This window comes from Eublepharis macularius, chromosome 1 (genome assembly GCF_028583425.1).
Source record: "Eublepharis macularius isolate TG4126 chromosome 1, MPM_Emac_v1.0, whole genome shotgun sequence".
Taxonomy (NCBI): Eukaryota; Metazoa; Chordata; class Lepidosauria; order Squamata; family Eublepharidae; genus Eublepharis; species Eublepharis macularius.
The window spans coordinates 233327859-233349084 of NC_072790.1; the positions used below are offsets into that span (position 1 = coordinate 233327859).

At 45.1% G+C, this 21226-nt stretch overlaps 2 protein-coding genes across 2 annotated transcripts; both read left to right on the forward strand.

The window, feature by feature from the left end:
• The first annotated feature begins 4208 nt into the window (after positions 1 to 4208).
• Positions 4209 to 7573, forward strand: LOC129336465 (uncharacterized). The gene is made up of 2 exons (XM_054989568.1): positions 4209 to 4618; positions 5845 to 7573. Exons 1-2 carry the CDS (start codon positions 4360 to 4362, stop codon positions 6234 to 6236), a joined length of 651 nt encoding a protein of 216 aa, XP_054845543.1. The 5' UTR covers positions 4209 to 4359; the 3' UTR covers positions 6237 to 7573.
• Positions 7574 to 8653: 1080 nt separating this feature from the next.
• WDR74 (WD repeat domain 74) lies at positions 8654 to 20637 on the forward strand. The gene is made up of 11 exons (XM_054986920.1): positions 8654 to 8733; positions 9854 to 9963; positions 10662 to 10783; positions 11713 to 11776; positions 13874 to 14017; positions 14150 to 14251; positions 15589 to 15689; positions 15877 to 15932; positions 17020 to 17162; positions 19759 to 19815; positions 20099 to 20637. The coding sequence occupies exons 1-11, from the start codon at positions 8673 to 8675 to the stop codon at positions 20288 to 20290; spliced, it is 1152 nt and encodes a 383-aa protein (XP_054842895.1). The 5' UTR covers positions 8654 to 8672; the 3' UTR covers positions 20291 to 20637.
• Positions 20638 to 21226: the final 589 nt, after the last annotated feature.

The following is a 21226-nucleotide window of genomic DNA, read 5'->3' on the forward strand; positions in this document are numbered from 1 at the left end:
CCCCAACGAACAGTCCCCCTTCATAGTACAGGTCGACGCCAGCGATACGGCGATAGGGGGGGTTTTGCTACAGAAGGGGGAGGATGGGAAATTGCGGCCTTGTGCATTCCTGTCTAGAAAGTTCTCAGAGGCAGAAAGGAATTGGAATGTGTGGGAGAAGGAGGCCTTTGCAGTGAAAGCAGCTCTCACTAACTGGAGGCATTGGCTGGAGGGAGCGAGATACCCTTTCGAGGTCTGGACAGATCATAAAAATTTGGAGGCCCTCCGAAGCCCCCGCAGACTGAATGCCAAGCAATTGCGGTGGGCGGAATTCTTTTCCAAATTCAACTTCACCCTCAATTATCTCCCGGGCAAAACTAACTTTTTGGCGGACGCCCTATCGCGCATGCCCCAACATAAGAGCAAGCGGGCGGAGACTGTCGACACGGTCTTCTCGCCTAAGCAACTTGGGGGCGTGGTGACTACTCGCAGCCGCGCTAAGCTGCCCCTCCCGGCCGACCAAGAATGGAAATCGAAACTTAAAACTGAAGTGGAGAAGGAGGGGAATAAAGCTCCGCGAAACAAACTAACCCAATCCCCACAGGGGGATTGGCTAGCTGGGAGCAAGTTTTATGTCCCGGACAGCCTTAAGTTGGAAATCTTGCAGCGCTGTCATGATGCTCCCACTGCTGGACATTATGGGTATCTGAAAACTTTACACCTAGTTCAAAGACAATTCTGGTGGCCGGGCATGCGCAAAGACATTTCCCAATACGTTAGTTCCTGCCCTGTTTGCCTCAGCGCTAAAACCAGAAAAGGGAAACCTCCGGGTCTCCTGCAACCATTGGAAACACCGAACAGGCCCTGGGAAGTAATCTCCATGGACTTTATCACTGATCTGCCTCTTTCAAAAGGACATAATTGTATTTTAGTTGTGGTAGATCTGTTCTCCAAACAAGCCCATTTTATCCCCTGTACTACTATACCCTCCGCTCGAAAACTAGCGGATCTGTTTCTAAAACACATCGTAAAATTACATTCTTTTCCGTCCAAGGTGATTTCGGATCGCGGCGGACAGTTCGTTGCCAACTTCTGGCGGGAGCTTTTGAAAATGTTGAATATTGAACAAGGTATCAGTTCAAGCCACCACCCACAAACCGACGGGCAATCCGAAAAAACAAACCAGATATTAGAACAGTTCCTTCGTTGCTACATCAATTTTCAACAAGATAACTGGGTGGACCTTCTCCCTCTAGCTGAATTCTCCTATAACAACAGTGTACACGCTTCAACGGGAGAAGCCCCCTTCAAAATTGTATATGGGACTCACTTCAATCCCTTCCCTTTGGACGCACCCCCTCTCCATTCCTCTAAATTGCCAGATGTATCCTCATGGTGGGGGGAGGCGGTGCAGCAATGGACTATCATTAAGAGACACCTTGAAAAAGCCAAACTGGATTACAAAAAGTACGCAGATCGCCATCGTGTGGCCGAATGGGAATTACAACCAGGAGATCATGTGTATATTTCCACAAAGAACCTAAAGCTAGCTCAGACAAGCCGCAAACTCGCTTTGAAATTCTTAGGACCTTTTCCTGTGCGCAAGGTAATAAATAAAGTGACTGTCGCTGTAACATTGCCCAAGAACCTTCGCCATGTGCATGATACGTTCCATGTCAGCCTTTTGAAGAAAGCTCCCACCGACAACAAATGGCATATCAAAGCTCCACCCATTCCAACTTTAATTGACGACCAAATACACTATGAGGTACAACAAATTTTGGACTCTAAAATCAAGAGAAATCAGCTTTTTTACCTCATTAGGTGGAAGGACTTTGATTCTGGTTACGATGAATGGGTGAACTCTGCACATGTTCATGCTCCTAGATTAACCAAAGCTTTTCATACTCGCTACCCATATAAACCAGGGGGGGATCTATTTTAAGGGGGGCAGAAATGTCAGGTCCAGTATATATCTTAACTATACTGACTCCATTTTCTAATGCTTTTAGTGTTTAAGTGTTTTCTCCTCAGGTGCACCAGTTCCCAGGCAGCATTCCCACCAGAGGACTGTTTTGTCTAACACCGTTCCACCAGGCATTGGCCTTGAAGGAGAGCAGCTTCCCAGGACTGAAAGATGTTGTTTTGAGAACTGTGGGGGGAGGCTGTTCCAGATGGGTATTGTTACTCTGTATCCTATGCTTGCTCTTCATTGGTAACAATGATCATGTACCATCCTGAGTCTCCTATTCAGGACAGTGGACTATAATGGACCTTTTCTGCAATAAAACTTCCTTTGCTAGACATTGGACTTATTCTTGCTTCTAAGGGGAATCTTGCAGAGAGTACCTTATCTAGCCACAGTCTGACAGATGGATTGCAGTGGATCAAGAGTTGAGCATTGCAAAAGTAGGCACACCCCATGTATAAAACAGCCTGCCTTTGCTTGTCAGATAAATTTGAGGAAAAACTTGCTTCGTAAACCAAAGGGTCATAGAAATGGTGGCAGTGGGTAGCTACTGTGCAAAGATGGTTTCTGGTGGCTAGCTGTGTTGGTCTGCAAAGAGCAAAGCCCAAGCCCAGTAGCACCTTAAAGACCACCTAGATTTCCAAGGTCAGGGAACTTTAACTCAAAAGTTCATACTTTTGAAATCTAGTTGGTCTCTTAAGGTGCTATTGGATCCAGATCTTACTCTATAAAGGTTTATTAACCATAAAGGCTACATCTGATATAGTGAAGCTGCTGCTGGAAAAGGAAGAGGTTTTTGCCTGCCTAGATGCTGTCTTAAGTTGTAATGAAAACAAATCTTCCCCCACCACATTTTTTCTGATTTACAAGTGGCCTGATGGACCACTTAATTGGGCTTCAGGTTTGGTGAATGAAACGGCTGTATTTCACTTAAAGGGGCTTACTCAATTCAATGCAGGCTTTAGAATAAGGGAATCTAGGAAATGTCATTGGGCCACTCATACTTTTGAGGCGGGGGGGGGCTGGAGTGGTAGACTGATCAAAGGAAGGTGTTGGCAGGAGTGGACGACATATGCACACAGGCCTCAATTGTACTGAAAATAAATTCTTGGAAGATGCACATTGAACATCTGAAGTTAGTGCCACCTATGGGACCACACTAACTGGTTGACAATAACTGGTGTAGTTATTGGTGTCTGAGCAAGAGACCCAGATTCAAATCCTTGCTCTGCCCTGGGAGCTAGCTGGGTGACCTTGGGCCAGTCACACATGCTGCCTAACTTTTAACAGGGTTGTGAGGATAAATGGAGAAGTGTAATGGGTGGGGTGGGGGGAAGGGGTACAAATGAAGTAAAGCACATCCATATCTGCCTGCGATGGGTGTTTGTGTCCACACTAGAGCAGTAATCCTGTTTTATTTTTTTTACCTTTGAAACAATGCGGTTAAAGTCCGTTTCATCTGCCAGTTCCGCTGCTTTGCAAGATAGGTGTAAAGTGATTGAACCAGCAAAAGTGGTTTGTTGCTCTCATTGTGCTTGATCACTTGACTGCACAGCTGTGTTGCAACAGGCATGCATATATGTGATGCCTTTGTATTTGCAGGAGAAAGATTTGTGGAATTGCCACCGTAGCAATTTCCAGAGCCAGTCTACAAAGGGATCAACAAAATGTAGGCGCCCAGTCGTGTCAAGACAGAATTATTGGGTGGCACCTTGCCAAATCATTCTGTGGACGTAGGGTGTTCCTTGAGACGCTGGTGCCTCTTTTCCTGATGTGAGTTGCCTACAGATCCTGTAGGTATCTTTAAAAGCACCAATACAGTGAGTCAATTGGCTCCCAGCCCTAGCCTTTGCCCACCTCCCTCATCTTCTATACCAAACAGCACTTCAGTTTAATCTGGCAGCAGGTGAGAAAAGAATGCAAGGGAAGGGACTAGCAAAAGAAGAGGGCAGGCGGCGCTGAGCTTGCAGCCAGTCTCTTGCAACCGATAACTGGTAGGATCTCTGTTGGGTCTCTGTTGGGAACTGGCACCCTTACTAGATTGAGCAGAGGAAGGGGTTAAGCTAAGCAACAAGCTGTCTGCTCTCAGGATGATTTTTTTTTATGTCCGGCCTTGAAATGTCCACTTGGTTACCTATTGCGTAACCCCCCTTCTCCCCTGCTCGCTGCCTTCCCCCCACCCCTCCCTGGCCCACACTAGCCAAGCCTGTTGCTTCTAAAAGCAGCCGTTGGCAGCTGTCCTGGGCATTCACCCAACAGCTAACAGGGCAAGGGAATCTGCACACGCTGCAGCAAGCCGAGGCCTGCTCTGGTGGCCGGATGAAGCCCTTGGCTTGCTCCCCTCCTTCCTGCTCCCAGCCAAGGAGACCTGACTTGGTACCCCTACGCAGCTGCTGTCCCCGAGGTTTGTGATGGGTCACCGGTGGCTGTGCCTGTTTGCTCTAGTAGCAGCTGCTCCCAGCTACGTGGGAGGTGATGTGTCTGTGACAGAGGTGCCTGTTGCCCGTCAGTGGGCACCGTGCCCACAAGACGAGAACCCAGAGCCACAGGAAGGACACCTGCCCGTGCCCAAATTCAGCACTTGCATGCTCCGTTGCGCCGCCCAAGCCATGCTCGGAATAGTCCGCACCAAGCCCAGCACCTCGCTGAAACTCAACGAAGGCAGGGAAGGTAAGGGAGATGAGGGGCCCCAGGAAGGGAAGCAGCCATTGTAGCTGACTCTCAGCCGTGTAGCCAATTGGAGGGTAGCAGGAAGGGATCCACAAGCTCCTCCCCGATATGGCCTCTGCTGCAGCTCTTGGATTTTACGTGAGATCGTAGGCCTTTGGCTTGCAGGATTCCTTAAAAGAAGGCGAGAAGTTGCCAGTCTGTATCTTGCCATCTCACTGGGTATCTCCTGGTAGGCGACTTTCATGATCAGCATTTAAGGTGCTGAAAAATACACCCAAGGAGTGCTTTCTGAGGCACAATCCTTGACCGGGGATACAAATATATTCCACCCTTTACCTGTTCTGGGAGTCAGGACTCTTAGATGCTACAGCTTCTGAATCCACAATATGAGAACAATAATACTGATTTGTTGGATATTCTTCCTGCTACTAATACTGACAGGATTGTTGAGCTGAAGGGGCTGTAGCTCAGTGCAGAAGCACATGTATTACGTGCAGGTGGTCCCAGGTTCAAGCCTCGTATCTGTAGAGATAAGATCTTAAGTAACCGGTGTTTGAGAGAGACCACTAAGGTCTTACGACTCCAGTGAGCCACTTTTCAGTGTGTTTCCCACTTGGAGATTTAACTTCTAAAGATCCCAGGGAAACAACAAATCCTGAATGATAACAACACTTTTTAATTTTAAAAAGGCATCCACCACGTAGAAAATTGGAACAAAGTTAAGGATAGTAAATTACCAAACTCACAATCCAGAAAATGGGGACTCTCCCTGGTGAATAAAAACAATTGGAGCGCACAAGTGCTAGCTGGCTGGCGCGCTTTGCGTTGACAGGTTATGTGGTCCTAGAAAATACCCTACAGCCACTTCCTTTCTGCTGGGTTCTGGGTAGCTGGATAAGCTAAGCACCCTCACCCTGGCCATGATAAAGCTGCTAATCTTTAATGTGCCAGATACAGTTGCCAACTCCAGACGGAAATTCCTAGAGATTTGAAGGCCTGGGTAGGATGGAGATTGGGAAAGGAGGGAAGGTCAACGGGGATACAATGCCATAAAACGCATTTTCTGAAGCTGCAGTTTTCTCCAGAGGGAGTAATTTTTGCAATCTGGAGATCAGTTGTAATGCCAGGAGAACTCCAGACCTCACCAAGAGGTTGGCAATCCAGACTTTTGGTTTTCAGTATGGGCTTCAGCTTTTGCTAACAGGCCTTCCCCTCTTCCCTTACAGGTGAAGACCATGAGTTTTGCTGGATGCTGCATCTCCGCTGCCAGAAGGGAGAGAAGCTCACCAAGGCCTTTGTACTGCTAAACTTGCAGCAGCCTCCAGAGGGGGATCAGCCACCTCCCTTCAGGCTGCTGCTCACTGCCCCTCCATCACTACGGCAGCATGTGCAAGCTCGCCACGGGAGCCGCTCAGCGAGGCTGCTTTCTGGGGAAGCCTGTGGCATGCGCTTTGACGTGACTGAGTCCTTCCGTAGTGCTGAAGGCGGGCAGAACGCCGAGATGTGTGTCAGGGCCGTGTGTTCAGCACAAGATATTTGCAGCAGCTTGTCATCGGCGCTACGGTGCCCACCTTTCCTGGCTACATTGTGGCGCAGTGTACCTCGGCCTGATGGCTAGGCCTCAGAAAGGCGGGCAAGGCTTACTTCCCAATGGAGAGGGGCCTAGCAAATGTTGGAATCAGATGCTGAGGGGAGGAGAGGGCATTGATTCACATGCACAGACTCCAGCTCAGCCACTTGTGCACCAGCAAGAGACTTCAAAACCCTAAGAAGGGGTGGTGTTGACACTCCTTGTCAAGATTGGAGAGAATCCCTGAAAGGGGAAGGTGACTGTTTCTTGTTCAATCATTGAGCCGCTAACGGGGGGTGGGATATTAATGTTCCCTAATTTGCTAGAACTGCTGCTACTCCATTATTCCACCTTTACCTGACTGAATTGTGGTGTCCGGCTCTTTGTGTTACTCCCCTCTCAGTCCATTCCTTTGTTTTTCTTATGACTTTATACTTTTTTGGAGAAGACTACTGCTATTGAACTAAATATTATCCCCAGGTACCTGAAATGGGATGGGGAAAGCTTTGTAATACAGCTAAATATCTTATTGTGTGAGGCTTTTAGAATAAATTGCAGCTAAGCCTCTAGAGAAGTATTCTCAACTTTTTCCCCTCCACTTTTATTTTACAAAATACAGGCTACCCAATGTTTTATATTAGCACCTTACTCAGAAGAATACCTGCCATCTCTATGTGGAATTATCCAAGTAAGTAGATAAGGCACACAGTCCCCAAAAGCATTGCGTGTTTTATGCATTCCACCTTATTAACCAATGCAAAGCAGTGTAGAAATCAAACAGAATGAGAAGTAAATTTAAACTAGAGCTTCGAAATAACTCTGAGCAAAACAGAGCAACTCAAACAAGGGAAAAAAACTGTTCAAAAAGCTGAGAAGCAGGCATAAAAAAAGAACCCTGTTCTAACTTATATGGTAACCCACCCCTCAAAAAACCCCTTTGCATTGTTATTGATCTATTTTCAGGTTTATGTAGCTGGGGCATACATGTGTTGATTAGCTAGAAAAGTTGTTGACTTGGCAAGGGCTACATTTTTCCTGCTGGAGGCGATGTTCTTTTTAATAGTTACATGATGAACAGAAATTCTATAAGGTGTTGCTTTCCCTACTGCTGCACCTCTGTGCGTATGATAAATCACTACTGCTTTTCCAGATATGCCTTTAAAACTCAAAATGTTGCTGAAAGGGAAGCTTCTTAATTCAGGGTGTATGCCAGATTCTGGTTATCCTTGGGGGGAAATTAGGACAATAGGAAACCTTCAATTAGGATTCCTGCTTCTTTTTCTGGGGGAGGGGCGCTTCTCCTGTGTCCCAAAACCATTTCAGAGTCTATGATGCATACACTGGTTTGTCTTTTTTCATGGCAGCTGTCAAAAGAGCAGGAGCTACACAACAGGAATACTGCAGAGATAGCAATGTTGCAAATCAGGATACTGATCTTGATGGGCAAATACTGTGTGGATGGACTACAACCTCACCCATCTGCCTGTGCCTTCCTTTCCTGTTTGTTTTGTTATAACATTTTCAGTGATACGAACATATACTTCTCATTGAAATAAATTCGAATAAGACTTTATTTATGCCTCTTAAGTTAAAAACAAGTATCAGCAAAGAAATCTCCAGTTCACATCTCAGTTCAATTATTAGTAGTAAAGCTGTCTCCTTTTAAATTGGACAACTGTGACTGATCTAATAATTTACATCAGTGGGACAAAAGCCAAGGTCAAGGTGCGATTCGTAATAAAGTACAATTATATATTTTAATAGTTAAAACACACAGTTGAAAATAAACCATTCTGCTCTTCAGAATGCAGATTGCAAATAAAACTACTGTGTGTTGTAACTACATAAAACAACTTACGCTTTAATTGTTCCTTTGGATAGATGGGAGAAGCATACTTGCTGTTCCTCGTGATTTCCTCAAAGCCTCCCCCCTTGTTTTGAAGCTGAAGGTTGTCTTAATTGAAATTTGCTCAGACCAACAATTTTCCTTTTATAGGAGACGTAAACCGATTCCATATCCTGTAAACGTTGTACATATTGTAATAGTTATACAAGCTTCTCTGCAGTCCACAAGATTGTAGATATAAACATAGTTCGGAGACAAGTCATCAATTTAAGCGCAAATTTGGATTTACTTCTAAGCAAACAAAGTCAGGTTCGGGCTGTTAGGTTCTGCTGAATACACATACCTGGGTGAAAATTCTATTGGTTTATCGTCAATATGCACAGGATCCTTTTTTATTAAAGTTGATCGCTTTCAAGGAACAGAGAGATCCGCCGGAACTGAAGTTAAGAGGAACGAAGTGAAGATAGCTATGGATTGTTAGTGGGAAGGCTAGAAGCGTTTCTTGAAAACAACCACGCTGGCCAATTGGAGGCCGCGTTGTGCCCGCTTTGTTCCAGTGTCTCATTCTAAAGAGTCCGGCTTAAAACATTTCCGGCGAGGTCAATTGCCGGCACTTAAGAGGCGGAGCGAAGGTAGAAATGGCGTCTCCTGCGCGGGGTTGCCACGTGTGGGTGGGATCCGAGACGGGCATCTTGAAAGGTAATGGGGGTGCTCGGAGGAGGTGGGGTAGAGTGGGGGGCAATATTATCTAAGGAGGCAAGTGGAATGGTTAAGTGAATCAGTGGCTGGCTGGAAAATGAGGAAAGACGGAAAGTTTGTTGGTGGCAAGCTCAGAACATTTGCAGAGGGCTTTTCCTTTCTGAGGCATATATTGAGGGAAGGAATGTCCTTGGTGCTGGGTGAGGTGGGAAGAAGGGAAGATGGGGGGTGGTGTTGAGGGGAAGGTATTGCACGAATGCGTTTATCAGTTGATGTTAACCAAGATAGCTAAAATGGACCTTCCAAATTCAGAGGCAGCGTGTCCGCTGAGCACTAGTCCGTAGAGGCCAAGAAAAGGGAGAGGGTTGTCGCCTTGTGCCTAGCTTGTAGGTTTACTGGAGTCTTTAGGCTGGCTAATTTGGCAAACACGATGGTTTGATCTAGTAGGACGCTGACATATTTGGGAGGCTTTGAGGTAAGCTTCTATGATCAGGAAGCCTCTGAGAGGAGATATAAAAGGAGGCACGTGAGGAAACTTATGCAGGAGATGATGTCTAAGTGAAAGACTTCATAGACTATTTTGTGTTGTCATCTTTCCAGCTGGCCCCTTAAAACTGTGTCCTATAGTTAGTAGCAGGCTGTGAGAAAACATGCCTATTAATTTTTGTAGCTCAAGCTCCTGTTAGGTGGCTCAGCTGTAGGCCAGTTGAAAAATTACCAGCCCTACCTTACAGAAGGGCTGTAGAAACCAAGGTAGCTGCAAGGGCAGGTGGGGGAGTCTATAATTCACCAGTTTGGTGTAGTGATTAAGAGCAGCAGGACTCAATCTGGAGAACCAGGTTTGATTCCCCACTCCTCCACTTGAAGCCAGCTGGATGACCTTGGGTCTGTCATAGCTCTTCCAGAGCTCTCTCAGCCCCACCCACTTCACAGGGTGATTGTTGTGGGGATAATAACATACTTTGTAAACCATTCTGAGCAAGTGTTAAGTTGTCCTGAAGGGCGGTATATAAGTCAATTATTATTATTATATTATTTATCTTGATGAATTATACTTTGTTGTCATTCAGTTTTCCTCTGTTCCATGTAGTAACACATTTGCTCCTCTCTTTCCTTTTAGGCATCAACCTGCAGAAGAAACAGGCTACAAACTATAAGTTGGGGGATACAGTGCTTAATCGACATGAAGCTGTTACCGCCATGTGTTGGGGAGATCCTTATGAGTCTGAGGTGATTGAGAATATAGGACCTGAAGAGCCATATTAAATTAGACCAAAGGTTCATCTAATCCAGTACCTGTCTCCCACTGTAGCTAGTCATCTGACTCTGGGAGACTCACAAGTTTGGCAAGGATTCACTAGCCCTCTTCTGCTCTTACCCCAACAACTGGTATTTAGTGGCAAAGTTTCTTTGGACATAGAGATGTCCTTTAACAATCATGGCTGATAACTGTTGACATTGTACATGAGTTTTTCTTGTACTATTTTTGTCACCTATCCCAAAGGAAACTAGAAGTTAGCTTATTGTGGTTATGACAACCTAGTTACACCTAGTTGTTTATATACCATATAACTTTTGCCATAGCTTTAATATAGTTACAAGAAATTGTGAAGGGGTAAGTTTGTCACTGAAATATGAAAAGCTGAAGATTAAAATATTAGTCTGGTTCCTACATATTTAGGCTGGCTCTTAGAGCCAAAGAAAATCTGTCAAGACCTGGTGGAATAAAGTAAATAAATGAGGGTAAATTTCTGCTGTAAGAACATAGACATATAACATCAAATGACTGGAAAAGGGAGAGATGGCTTTGTAGGATGCATGAGCTGTCTTGATAAATTTTGCTCATGTTTGTTTTCAGACACATGGTGACCAGTGGGGTGAGAATTCTAATATTTCCCATTCTCTTCCCCCTTTTTGTTTCTTTGCAGATCTTTGTGGGATGTTTTGACGGATCAGTCAAGTTATTTAGCACTGAGAAGGGCAAGTTTACTGAGTCACGGGACTGTCGAGAAGGCGAGGGACCTTTCTGTGGCCTGGCTGTGCTTGATAGGTGAGGACTAATCCTTTCAAATCTGCTTCTTCATCTACCCCCAGAGAAGACAGACATCCTGAGAACATGGAATCTTGCTTCTGTTTACTGTTTAACATGGGGTCCCCAACGTGGTGCCCACCAGCTCAAAAAGGTTGGGGACCCCTGTATGAACACCATGTCTCCACATATGGCCATTTAATCATCCCTTCCTCTGAGTCCATAATGTGGTTCTGTGGTGGTTTGATGCCTTGAGTAAGAGATTTATATTCTTCCTTTTGCGCCCCATGAAGGTCCAGATTCTGGGTCTCTGATTCTGTTCTGTTCTTCCTGAACTGTTCATTCTCTTTCTCTCTTTTGCCATGAATACTAGAAACATAAACTGTGCTGTAGAGGGCTATTTCTTATATCTGTGTACATAACAGGTGCTTAGCTTGATAACTTGTAAAATGTGTGAACAGACTTCTCAGGGTAGGGAGGGTGAGATAATGTACAAACTGCTTTTCTGGACCACACCCCAAACCCATACAGTCCTGCATCTGTCTTCCAGCAGTATATTCATGCTGCTTTCTAATAGAAATATACCTATGTACACTCAATAAAATGGGTTAAGCTGACTGGCCCAGGGCCAAACAGTGGTTTCCGTGGCAGAGTAGGAGTCTAAACCTGGGTCTTACTACACCACACTGGCTCTTCTATTCATTTCACTGGTCTATTCTCTCTCTTTCCTTCCACAAGCATACATCAAAGTAGAGCCAAAGGACTAAATTTGCCCCACTTGCTATTATAACAAAACTGATGCCCCCAAATTGTGCTGCCCAGGGCAGCTACTCAGGGTTGCCTGGATGTGAGCCTTTGTGGACTTTCTCCTTCCCATGCCAGGGTTATTAAGAACATCCTTTGCATCTGTGACTTTATTTTTCTCTCCCTTGTTCTGGTGACTTCCACAGCTCCCTCATCACGTGTGTGCAGTCTGGGTTGCTGAAGGTTTGGCGGGACACCTCATCGGAAAATGTGAGCTCCTTTTATGTGATGTAGGAGATGGGAAATATAGAATGGGTGAAGAGCCAGTGTGGGAGAACTGGGGTAATGGGGGTGGAGGATTGCAGTCTTTCTTCTCTGGAAGCAGAAGAGAGTTTGAACCATCTCTGGTCAGCCTTTTGTAGGGAGGGAAGGCCCAGGCTCTGATGAGAATAGAAAGAGGAGGATAAGGCCAGTAAAACTGCACAAAGCTGTGATCATGGCTTAATTCTCTGGTGTTTGCTTTTAAGAGAGGATAATAATGTATCTGGGCTTATTGTGGTGACACCAGTCTTTGGTAGAACCAGGGCTTTTTTTCAGCTGGAACGCGGTGGAACGGAGTTCCGACACCTCTTGAAAATGGTCACATGGCCGGTGGCTCCGCCCCCTGATCTCCAGACAGAGAGGAGTTTAGATTGCCCTCTGTAGCACTGAGGGCAATCTAAACTCCCCTCGGTCTTGAGATCAGGGGGCGGGGCCACTGGCCATGTGACAGTTTTCGCCAGCAGCCAATTTAAACTTTAAAAAACTCCCCCCTTGTTCCAGCTGACCCAAAGTGACATCATTGTGCGGTCCTGAGTTCCACCACCTCTTTTTCCCAGAAAAAAAGCCCTGGGTTAGAACCATATCTATTTCTCTGTGATTTCAGACCCCACAAAGGCACAGTATAAACCGGTATGATCACTAAACCAGGGCTATGTGAACTTTAAAAAAAAACCTGCCAAAAACTCTGTGCTCTGGTAATCCAAATTTTGCAACAAATGAAGCTAAAGCCTGTGACTTGCTTAAATTATTCCACTTAGGTATATTTATACAGTTTCTATTGTATAGCATACTGAAGAAAACCAATACATGTTCACTTGGAGGCAAGTTCAGGGGGCTTACTCCCAGGGTGATAGAGGATTGCAGTCTTAACTTGCTTGTGCCTTCTCATGGGGAACATAAAATAATAGTATCTCTGGATCACTTGTACATGAAGCACAGAGCTTAATGTACATTGCCTTGTTAGAATCCTTACAACAGCCCTCTAAGGTAGACTAGTATTATCACTCCATCTTATAGATCAGGAGGCTGAGTTGTTTACCTAAGGCCCACCTTGTGAGTTCTTTCTGGCAGAGGTGATATTTGAACCAGAAAATGCCCAGATCATTCTCTTAGCTGGTAGGCTGGACCAGGGGTCCTTGATGGATGAGGTTTCAGCAGGTGTTGGCTACTAAATAGGGTTGAGACCTCGGCAGACTGAAAGTGACTATTTCAGTTGGATAGCTGTCCTGGTCTGTTGGCAGAAACTCCAGATGATCTCACTGCTCCTTAAAGACCAAGAGCTTGATTGCAGCATGAGCGTTCGTGGACTAGAGTTTCACATTGATGCATCTGATGAAATGGGCACTAGTCCACAGAAATGTAAGCTGCAGTAAATCCATAGATCATTACAGTGCTACAAGAGTGCCTTTGCACATTCAGGGCTGGTGAGCAGGCTGTATTGCTTAAACAAAGGCCAATGTTTTCAGGAAGCTGAATTCTATAGATTGTCTAGCACAGGGGCACCCAACATGCAACACCTTTCCTGGCACCCACCATGTGTTTTTAGGAAGTGGGTGGGGCCATGGGTGGCTCTTGTCCAGCAGGGCTTCTGGAGATCGGCTGTGCTGGTTAAATAATGTGATTTCAGTTGCATCTCCCATCACAGTGTTAGTTTTATTCTCTCCCATTCCTCTTTCTTAGTGTAGTTTTTTAAATTACCCTTCTTCTCCCCTGTACTTGAGCTTCCTGTGCATGTGTGTGGTGTCAGTTCTGCAGCAGCCATTTTGTGGTTGTACCAATCACCCTGTGTCAGAATTCCAAAGATACCCACAGGCTCAAAAGGTTTGGGGACCCCTGGTCCTAGCATATAACATGATTCCACAATACCCTACAAAGGGTTACAATGGCTGCTTTCTTTATATCCTTGCTGCGGAGGTAGAGATCTGATGTTTTTCTTTATTGTGAGGAACTGAGGAAGAGAGCGATTGTCCCAGGCTATACTCAAATGTCCATCCAAGAACTAGTGAGATTTAGTTTTTACATTCCCCACTATCATTTACATAACAGGTGGAGATCCAGGTGGGTGCTGGCGTGTGCCGCATGCGCCAGAACCCTGAACAGTTGCACCGTGTGGCCACTGGTGGGAAGGAGAACTGCCTGAAGGTGTGGGATCTGCACCAGCCACAGGAGCCTATCTTCAGAGCCAAAAACGTGAGCGTACCATTCTTTGAACTAGCTTAGGCTTTCTTCTCCTGAACTTGCGCATGGAGGCAGCGTTACTGCTTTTGTATTTCATTTCTGGCAGAATAATGTTCACCCCAGTCCTTTGCCTCTCTCTTGCAGTTGCGGCATGATTGGCTCGATTTGAGAGTGCCCGTCTGGGACCGGGACATGCAGTTCCTGCCTGGATCTGAGAAAATCGTTACTTGCACTGGACATCATCAGGTAGAAGCTCCGCATCTGTGTTTAGCTTCCTGTGTAAGGGACAGAAAGAAGGATGCCTTTGCTTGTTCCTGTAACACTTGTCCTGATCTGCAAAAAATGACTTTGTGTTGCCTTTGACTCACTCCCTACATGCCTATTTCCAATAAGTCTCAATGTTTACTGCCAGTTTCTGCATTACATGAAATACGATATGTTCAAAACCAAAGTAAATGGGTTCAGTTGGTGACTTTTGTGCTGACAAACTAAAACCTTGTTGGAACTGACAAAATTAAGTCCAGCGTGCTGTTGCCTGCAGAGGCCAATCAGATTCCACTAGCTTCCAGTGTCTCTGGACAAGGAGGATTTTATATAGTCATCATATATAATAGCTGTTGATTGGCCTTTCCTGCATGAATTTGTTTCACCCTTGCCTAAAGCTGTCTAACTAAGCGGTCTTCCCTACATTTTGTGGTGGTGAACTTCCAAAATTAATTGCATGTGGTAATGGTAGAACACCCAGATTCCCGTTCTCACTCTGCCATGAAACTTGCTGGGCCATATTCAGCCTTTCTTCCTTCTTCCCCTGTTCTTGGACCTAGATCTTGAACAATAGGGCTAAAAGAAAACGTACGTAGAACCCATGTCTGAAAACACCTCCCTTCAACACTTCTCTGCAGCCTCTAGAAATTGAGCAACAAAATAAGTTTGGAACCAGAATCCTCTAAGAGGAATTGAGCCTTTTGCTCTGACGTTGCTGAAGGAAACAGATTCCATTTAGCAAAACAAGGCATAATCCATTTTAGCCTAAACTGGAGCCCATAAGGGCGTTGCAGGAGAATGTGTAGAAGAGAGTCCACCAAGTGGAGGGGGCAGGGACATAACTGATCTGAAAAGAGTATCCCAAGCAGACGACCCAACAATACCATTGAAAAGAGATGGTAAAATTGTGCATGTGTAAAGGTCCTATATAACTTTGGGCTAACCTACTACATAGGAGTTTGCCCTTAGACAGAAGGCCCAAGGCAAGCAAACAGCACGTCCTCCTAGCATCAAAATGGGTATAGCTCTTACCTTGCATAAATTAGTTTGGTCACCTGTTTTCTACATTGATATACAGAGGAATAAAAAAGATCCTCCACCGTAAGATTTATAAGAGATAACTTCTGTTCAAAAAGCTGAAGCCAGGGAGCCTTATGAGAGTTCCTGAGGAATAAGGCCATTTTTAGTTTACTGCTCACAGACTTCATTGGATGACTTTGATCTTTGTTGTCAAATCCAGAAAGCATATACAGGTAAATTTGTGCAAGAGGAGAATTCCAGACTGCTCATCTAGACTTTTTTGCTTTTCTGCTTCCCAGGTCCGCCTCTATGACCCAAGCTCCCCGCAGCGCCGCCCAGTGTTGGAGGCCACCTTTGGCGAGTACCCACTCACGGCCCTCTCGTTGACTTCTGATGGAAAGTGAGTCTCAGCTTTTTCCCAGATTTTCACTTCCTGGGAATATGGAGAGGTATAACTGTCCCAGATCTTGGGGGCCCCTTCCTACTGTGGGGCAAAACCCAAACCTGCTTGGGTGCTCAAGGTCTCTGAGGATAGAAGTGACAGGAAATGTGTTTTGAATTCTAATTTTGCTTCCCTTTCCTTGCAGTGCTGTAGTTGTGGGCAGCTCGCACGGGGACGTGGCAGTCATAGATCTGCGGCAAGGTAGGTACAAAGAGGAAGAAAGGAGTCTGGATCCAGTGAGAATCTGGAAGGAAAGTGGTAGAGGCCGAAGAGAGGTCTAAGAAAGGGCAGGTGTATAACTGCGGAGGTTCTTGATTCCTTTGAGGGGGCAAGTTCTCAAGGCAGCAGACGGGAAGGAAATATTCAATTTGGCAAAGTTGATTTCTGGCATGTCAGTTTTTATGTTTAAGTATGGAAGGTCTTAGACTGAGTCAAACCATCTTGGTCAGTGTGGACTTCTCTGCCAGTAGTTCTGAGATCTTGGGCAAAGGGGCATTTCCCAGATCATTTAAACTGTGCCCTATAAGTTCAGGTCCCTCTGCGGTTCCTATAATTGGAGATACAAAGGATTGAGCCTAGGGCCCTTCTGCGTTCAAAGCAGGGGCTCTTCCCCCCGTTAAACCTTCAACTGCACTTAAGTGTGTGTGTGTGTGTGTGAGAGAGAGAGAGAGAGAGAGACTCATATACAGAGCATTAAGCATGGGTTATAACTGTGTTCCTCAGTCTGGACCACTTTTCTGCCCAGCATCAGCCCCTGCAGATAAGGATCCTTGCATGCATTTGTGCATGTGCTTCTTGCTTCAGTGCTGGCATTAGGAAGGGGAAGAAGACACTGTCACCTCCTAAAATAATACACCGAACAGGATTGGAACAAAGCATCAGCTATTCTCAAATTGGGCTGAGATGAATCCTCTTTAAGTAGATGTTTTGCTACAAGGCATTCTCTGTTAATGGGAGAAAGGTGCTAGCCACCACAGGATATTCTTTCCCTAAAACTCTGTAGACCCCTTTTACATGTTCTGTGCACCTTCAAGGGGACTGCTTACAGTCTGAAAACCATTGGTATACATGGTGTATATAGATCTCCCAGATAATTGTACACAAGCACAGAAAAAGCACAGATTGGGATCCTGGCACACCTGCAAGCTTGTCTTTTCAGCCCCAAGGGACAGGAACTTGCTTTCCTGAACAAAATAGCATTCAGGCTGCTGTTCTGCCCTTCAGTGGGACAGTCTGTACATACATAAAAGCCCTGGTAACCAGTCTTTTGTGTCTGTCTCTGTGGCAGGGCGGCTGGTGAAATGCCTCAAGGGCCTTGCTGGGAGCGTCCGTGCCATCCAGTGTCACCCTGTGCTTCCACTGGTAGCCTCCTGTGGGCTGGACCGCTTCCTTCGTGTGCACAACCTTCACCATAAGCGCTTGGAGCATAAGGTGAGTATAGGGATAGCTGCCGCAGATCTCCTACTCTGGGCGCTGATAACGGCCTTTCCAGCAGTCAGGCAAGCAGGACGCATTCCCCTTTTACTTTGTGAGATTGAAAGCTTTACCTTCCAATCTTCAGGTTCATTCTGGGATGTGCCCATGCCCAAGTCATGAATTCTAGACTTAGATTAAGTAAAATTATGTTTATTAGCTTTAAGGAGTGTTGCAGAGCATAAAACACTCAGACACAAGCAACGGACATAAAATAATAAAACCTCGCTGTTGCTATCTAAAAGTCTGTCTATCTAAAAATTAGAGCTTGCTACTATAAGCCTCTCTGGTTGGCATCCGTTTGTTGTCATCTTACCTGTCTCATAGAACACATGCCCTCTCCATGCCTAGAGGGTCTGGCATGGGGACATGCTGAGGTGGAAAGAATAGTGAAGGGTTTGGGGGGTGAGCTGAGAAGCCATCTTTCCTAGAACCCACTGCTTCACCCAGCGCTAAAGAGCCAATCAGGGCCAAGCTGTTAATTAGCGTTATAGCTGTGTGAAAATCTAGGGGGGTACAGATAGAGCTTCTCTGAGAACAGCCTTCCAAAGTCGAATCACCAGGGAACTCACAGACTGTTTGCAAATGTTGATCAGCTTAGCCAGTATATTTTAGGTTCGGCCAGAGCATGCAAACAGTCACAACACTGAACCACAAAGTTTAGCCATTCTTAATAGAGTCCTGGCATTAACCGGCAAATTTCATACAGTGAGGAAAATCTGGGAACCTAGAAAGAGGGAGATCAGAATATTGTTAGTGACGGGGCTGCGTGTAGAGAACTATACTGGGGCCTTCTTGCCACGGAGTGTATCAAAATGGTTAGGGTGCTCTCTCCTCCGTCCTAGTGATCTAAAATTTGGTATACTTACACAACAAGAAAGCATGACTTCAACCAGTTTTGAAAGGGACATCAGTAATAATAACATTCGATTTATATACCGCCCTTCAGGACAACTTAATGCTCACTCAGAGCGGTTTACAAAGTATGTCATTATTATCCCCACAACAAAGCACCCTGTGAGGTGGGTGGGACTGAGAGAGCTCCTAGAAACTGTGACTGACCCAAGGTCACCCAGCTGGCTTCAAGTGGAGGAGTGGGGAATCAAACCCGGCTCTCCAGATTAGAGTCCCATGCTCTTAACCGCTACACCAAACTGTTGTTCTGTCACAAAAAAGAACTCCAAGCATGACCTCAGATTATTGTTACCTCCACACTGACAGAAATGAACTGTTGCCAGAGATGCCTCCTGAGACACATGGATTACAAGGAAAGCCTGTCAGCAGAGCTCTTGCGCATCGCTTTCAAAATGGAGAGCATGAAGCATCACAGAATTGGTTAAGATACTTTCAGGTTACCCAGGCAGCTCAAATGGGCAAAGGGTCACCCAGGATGCCCCAATTGCTAGAGAGTTCTGAAAAGGGGGCATCCTACTACCTAACTGGGGCATGAAGGCTAACCTCCAAATAGAAGTCAGTGTTCCAGCCAGAGCAAACGCCACATATTTAATGGATGTCTTGAGCTTTAGGACTTCTGTCTGTCCTTTGCACAAACAAATCAAGTTTGGACTTTTGTGGGAGGGGCCACTTTTAGAAGCAGCCACAAATGTACAATTTGTGCTTATAAAATTGAAATTTCATTTATTTTCTTTATTCCAAATACCTGCTGCAGTTGGTCCTGTTGACTATCAAGAAGGCAGTAACACAGGGTCCATCTGCAGAGAATGTGGGTGTTTCTGGATTGTAGGGGTGGTCCTTTGCAAATATGCAGGAAAAAATATTTTGTAAATATGTTAGTGCATATACATATGCACTATTTTTAAAATAAATAACATGTTGCCCTAGCCGTTGTACCATAATGGAAAATGGGTGTCCCTGGCAGTGAAAAATGTTTTTTTTTCTTTAGGTTCATCTGGTTAGAAAAGCTAGTTCCCTATTTGCAGACAGCCCTTGCTTCAGTAACCTTTAGGCTAGATTACTGTAACACATTCTACATGGGGCTTCCCTTGATGACTATTCAGAAGATTGAGCTGGTTCAGATTGCAGCAGCCTTTCTGTTGTTGGGGGGCTAGTCAATAGGACTACGTAACTCCTATTTTGAGGTCAGTTCACTGGCTGCCAATTCATTTTCTATGCCATCAGTAGAACCTTAGTACATTATGAAAACTTCTTCTTATGTCATCACAGGAACTAGAAAATGGTTCTATCTAAAATTTTAAGCTAGAAGTCCTCCTCCACTTGAAGCCAGCTGGGTGACCTTGGGTCAGTCACAGCTTCTAGGAGCTCTCTCAGCCCCACCTACCTCACAGGGTGATTGTTGTTGTGCGGATAATAATAATATACTTTGTAAACCACTCTGAGTGGGCGTGAAGTTGTCCTGAAGGGGCAGTATATAAATTGGGTGGTGGTTTGTTTGTTTGTTTGTTTGTTTGTTTGTTTGTTTGTTTGTTTGTTTGTTTGTTTGTTTGTTTGTTTTAGAGTGTGGGCACACATTTATGTATGTCCCTGGCCTTGGCTTTATGGAAGCATTCTAACAAAGCTTCAATGCTAATTTTAGGTCTATCTGAAATCTCGATTGAACTGCCTTCTCCTGACCAGCCGAGAGAAGTGGGAGGTGAGTTCAAAGGCCACGGAGAACTTGGAGGTCTCCATTATCATTCTAAGGGCATAATATTCCCTACTGTGTCTTAAGGTAATTTTATCATGTGGTGGTTGTGTGTGCTTAATGGCAGAGTTAAAGGTTTTGGATAACCAAACAAGCAGCATTTTTACAGTACTTTTTAAAAAGTTAATGGGGCTTCAGAAGCAGGCTTCTACTGAACTGCTTTGGTGCGAACGGATCCCCTGATCTTTCTCTCCAATCTGCTCTCTGATCTGCTTTATATCCCTTTCTCCAGGATGAGGGCTTCGACTCTTCAGCTGATCTCCAAAGTGATGTGAAGGAGGAGGAAGAAGACGACGAAATCTGGAACTCCATGGAAGTGGTGGCCACCAAGCGGAAAGCAGAGCTGCAGCCATGCACTGAGTCAGATCTCCAGAAGGACAAGCGCTTGAAAAAGCAGAAGAAATTGAAAAAAGCAAAATCCTGATAGGGGTTTGGGGCGGCTGCAAGGGTGACAGCTGCCTTAAAACTCAAAGGGGAATATGTTGCCCCTGGCTCTCAAATGATGCATACCAAGAACAGTGTGTATGTAGGTAAAGAGGAGTCAAAAGATCTCCAGCTGTCCTTTCCTGCTTTGTAGGGTAACTTTTGCAGCGAGACAGCTTTTTGTACTGACTCCTGCTCATCCTCTTGCATTTGTGTGGCTAAAATGGGATGCCTGTGACTGAGCCTTCCTTTCTAGGATCTTTTGGGAGGGCTGGGTCTGTTCTCTCTGCCTTGGCTGCTGTGCAGCTCTGTCTACTCTTTAATAAAAGTGCCTGCCTGTGTAATTCACTTTGCATACAAGCTATTTTGACTGTGTATTAGGTAAAGGGTGGGCTTGCACATACACAAATGGTATTGCTTTCATGCTGTTGCTGTTACAAATGTGGAATGTCTAGTCAGAATCTCAGCAAGGGGAAGCTAAGTCGAGTTAGTATTCTTATCCTGGATTGGGGGTATATGTGTGCATTAGCTTTTTGCTAGGGGTTAGATTTTCAGTATGGATAGAGATTGTTCCTGATCTGAATAGCCCAGGCTAGTCTGATCTTATCAGCTCTTAAAAGCGAAGCAGGGTTAGCCCCTGGTTAGTGATTGGAGACCACCAAGGAAGTCCAGCATTCATCTCTTTTTTTAAAAAAAATCTATTAGGTGAGAATATTTATACATACAACTTTCAAATATCAACTCAATATCATTTCCCCCCACCCTTTCCCTCCCCCCCTTTTTCAGGACTTCCAACAGCTTTCCAACCCTATATCTTAATCTATTCCTAATCTATCCCCTTTTTCTGTAACACATTATATCATATTTACATTCTGCTTTATTAAACTAAGCCCTATCTGTTGGCTTCAACTCTATTATTATTAACTTAAAATCTATT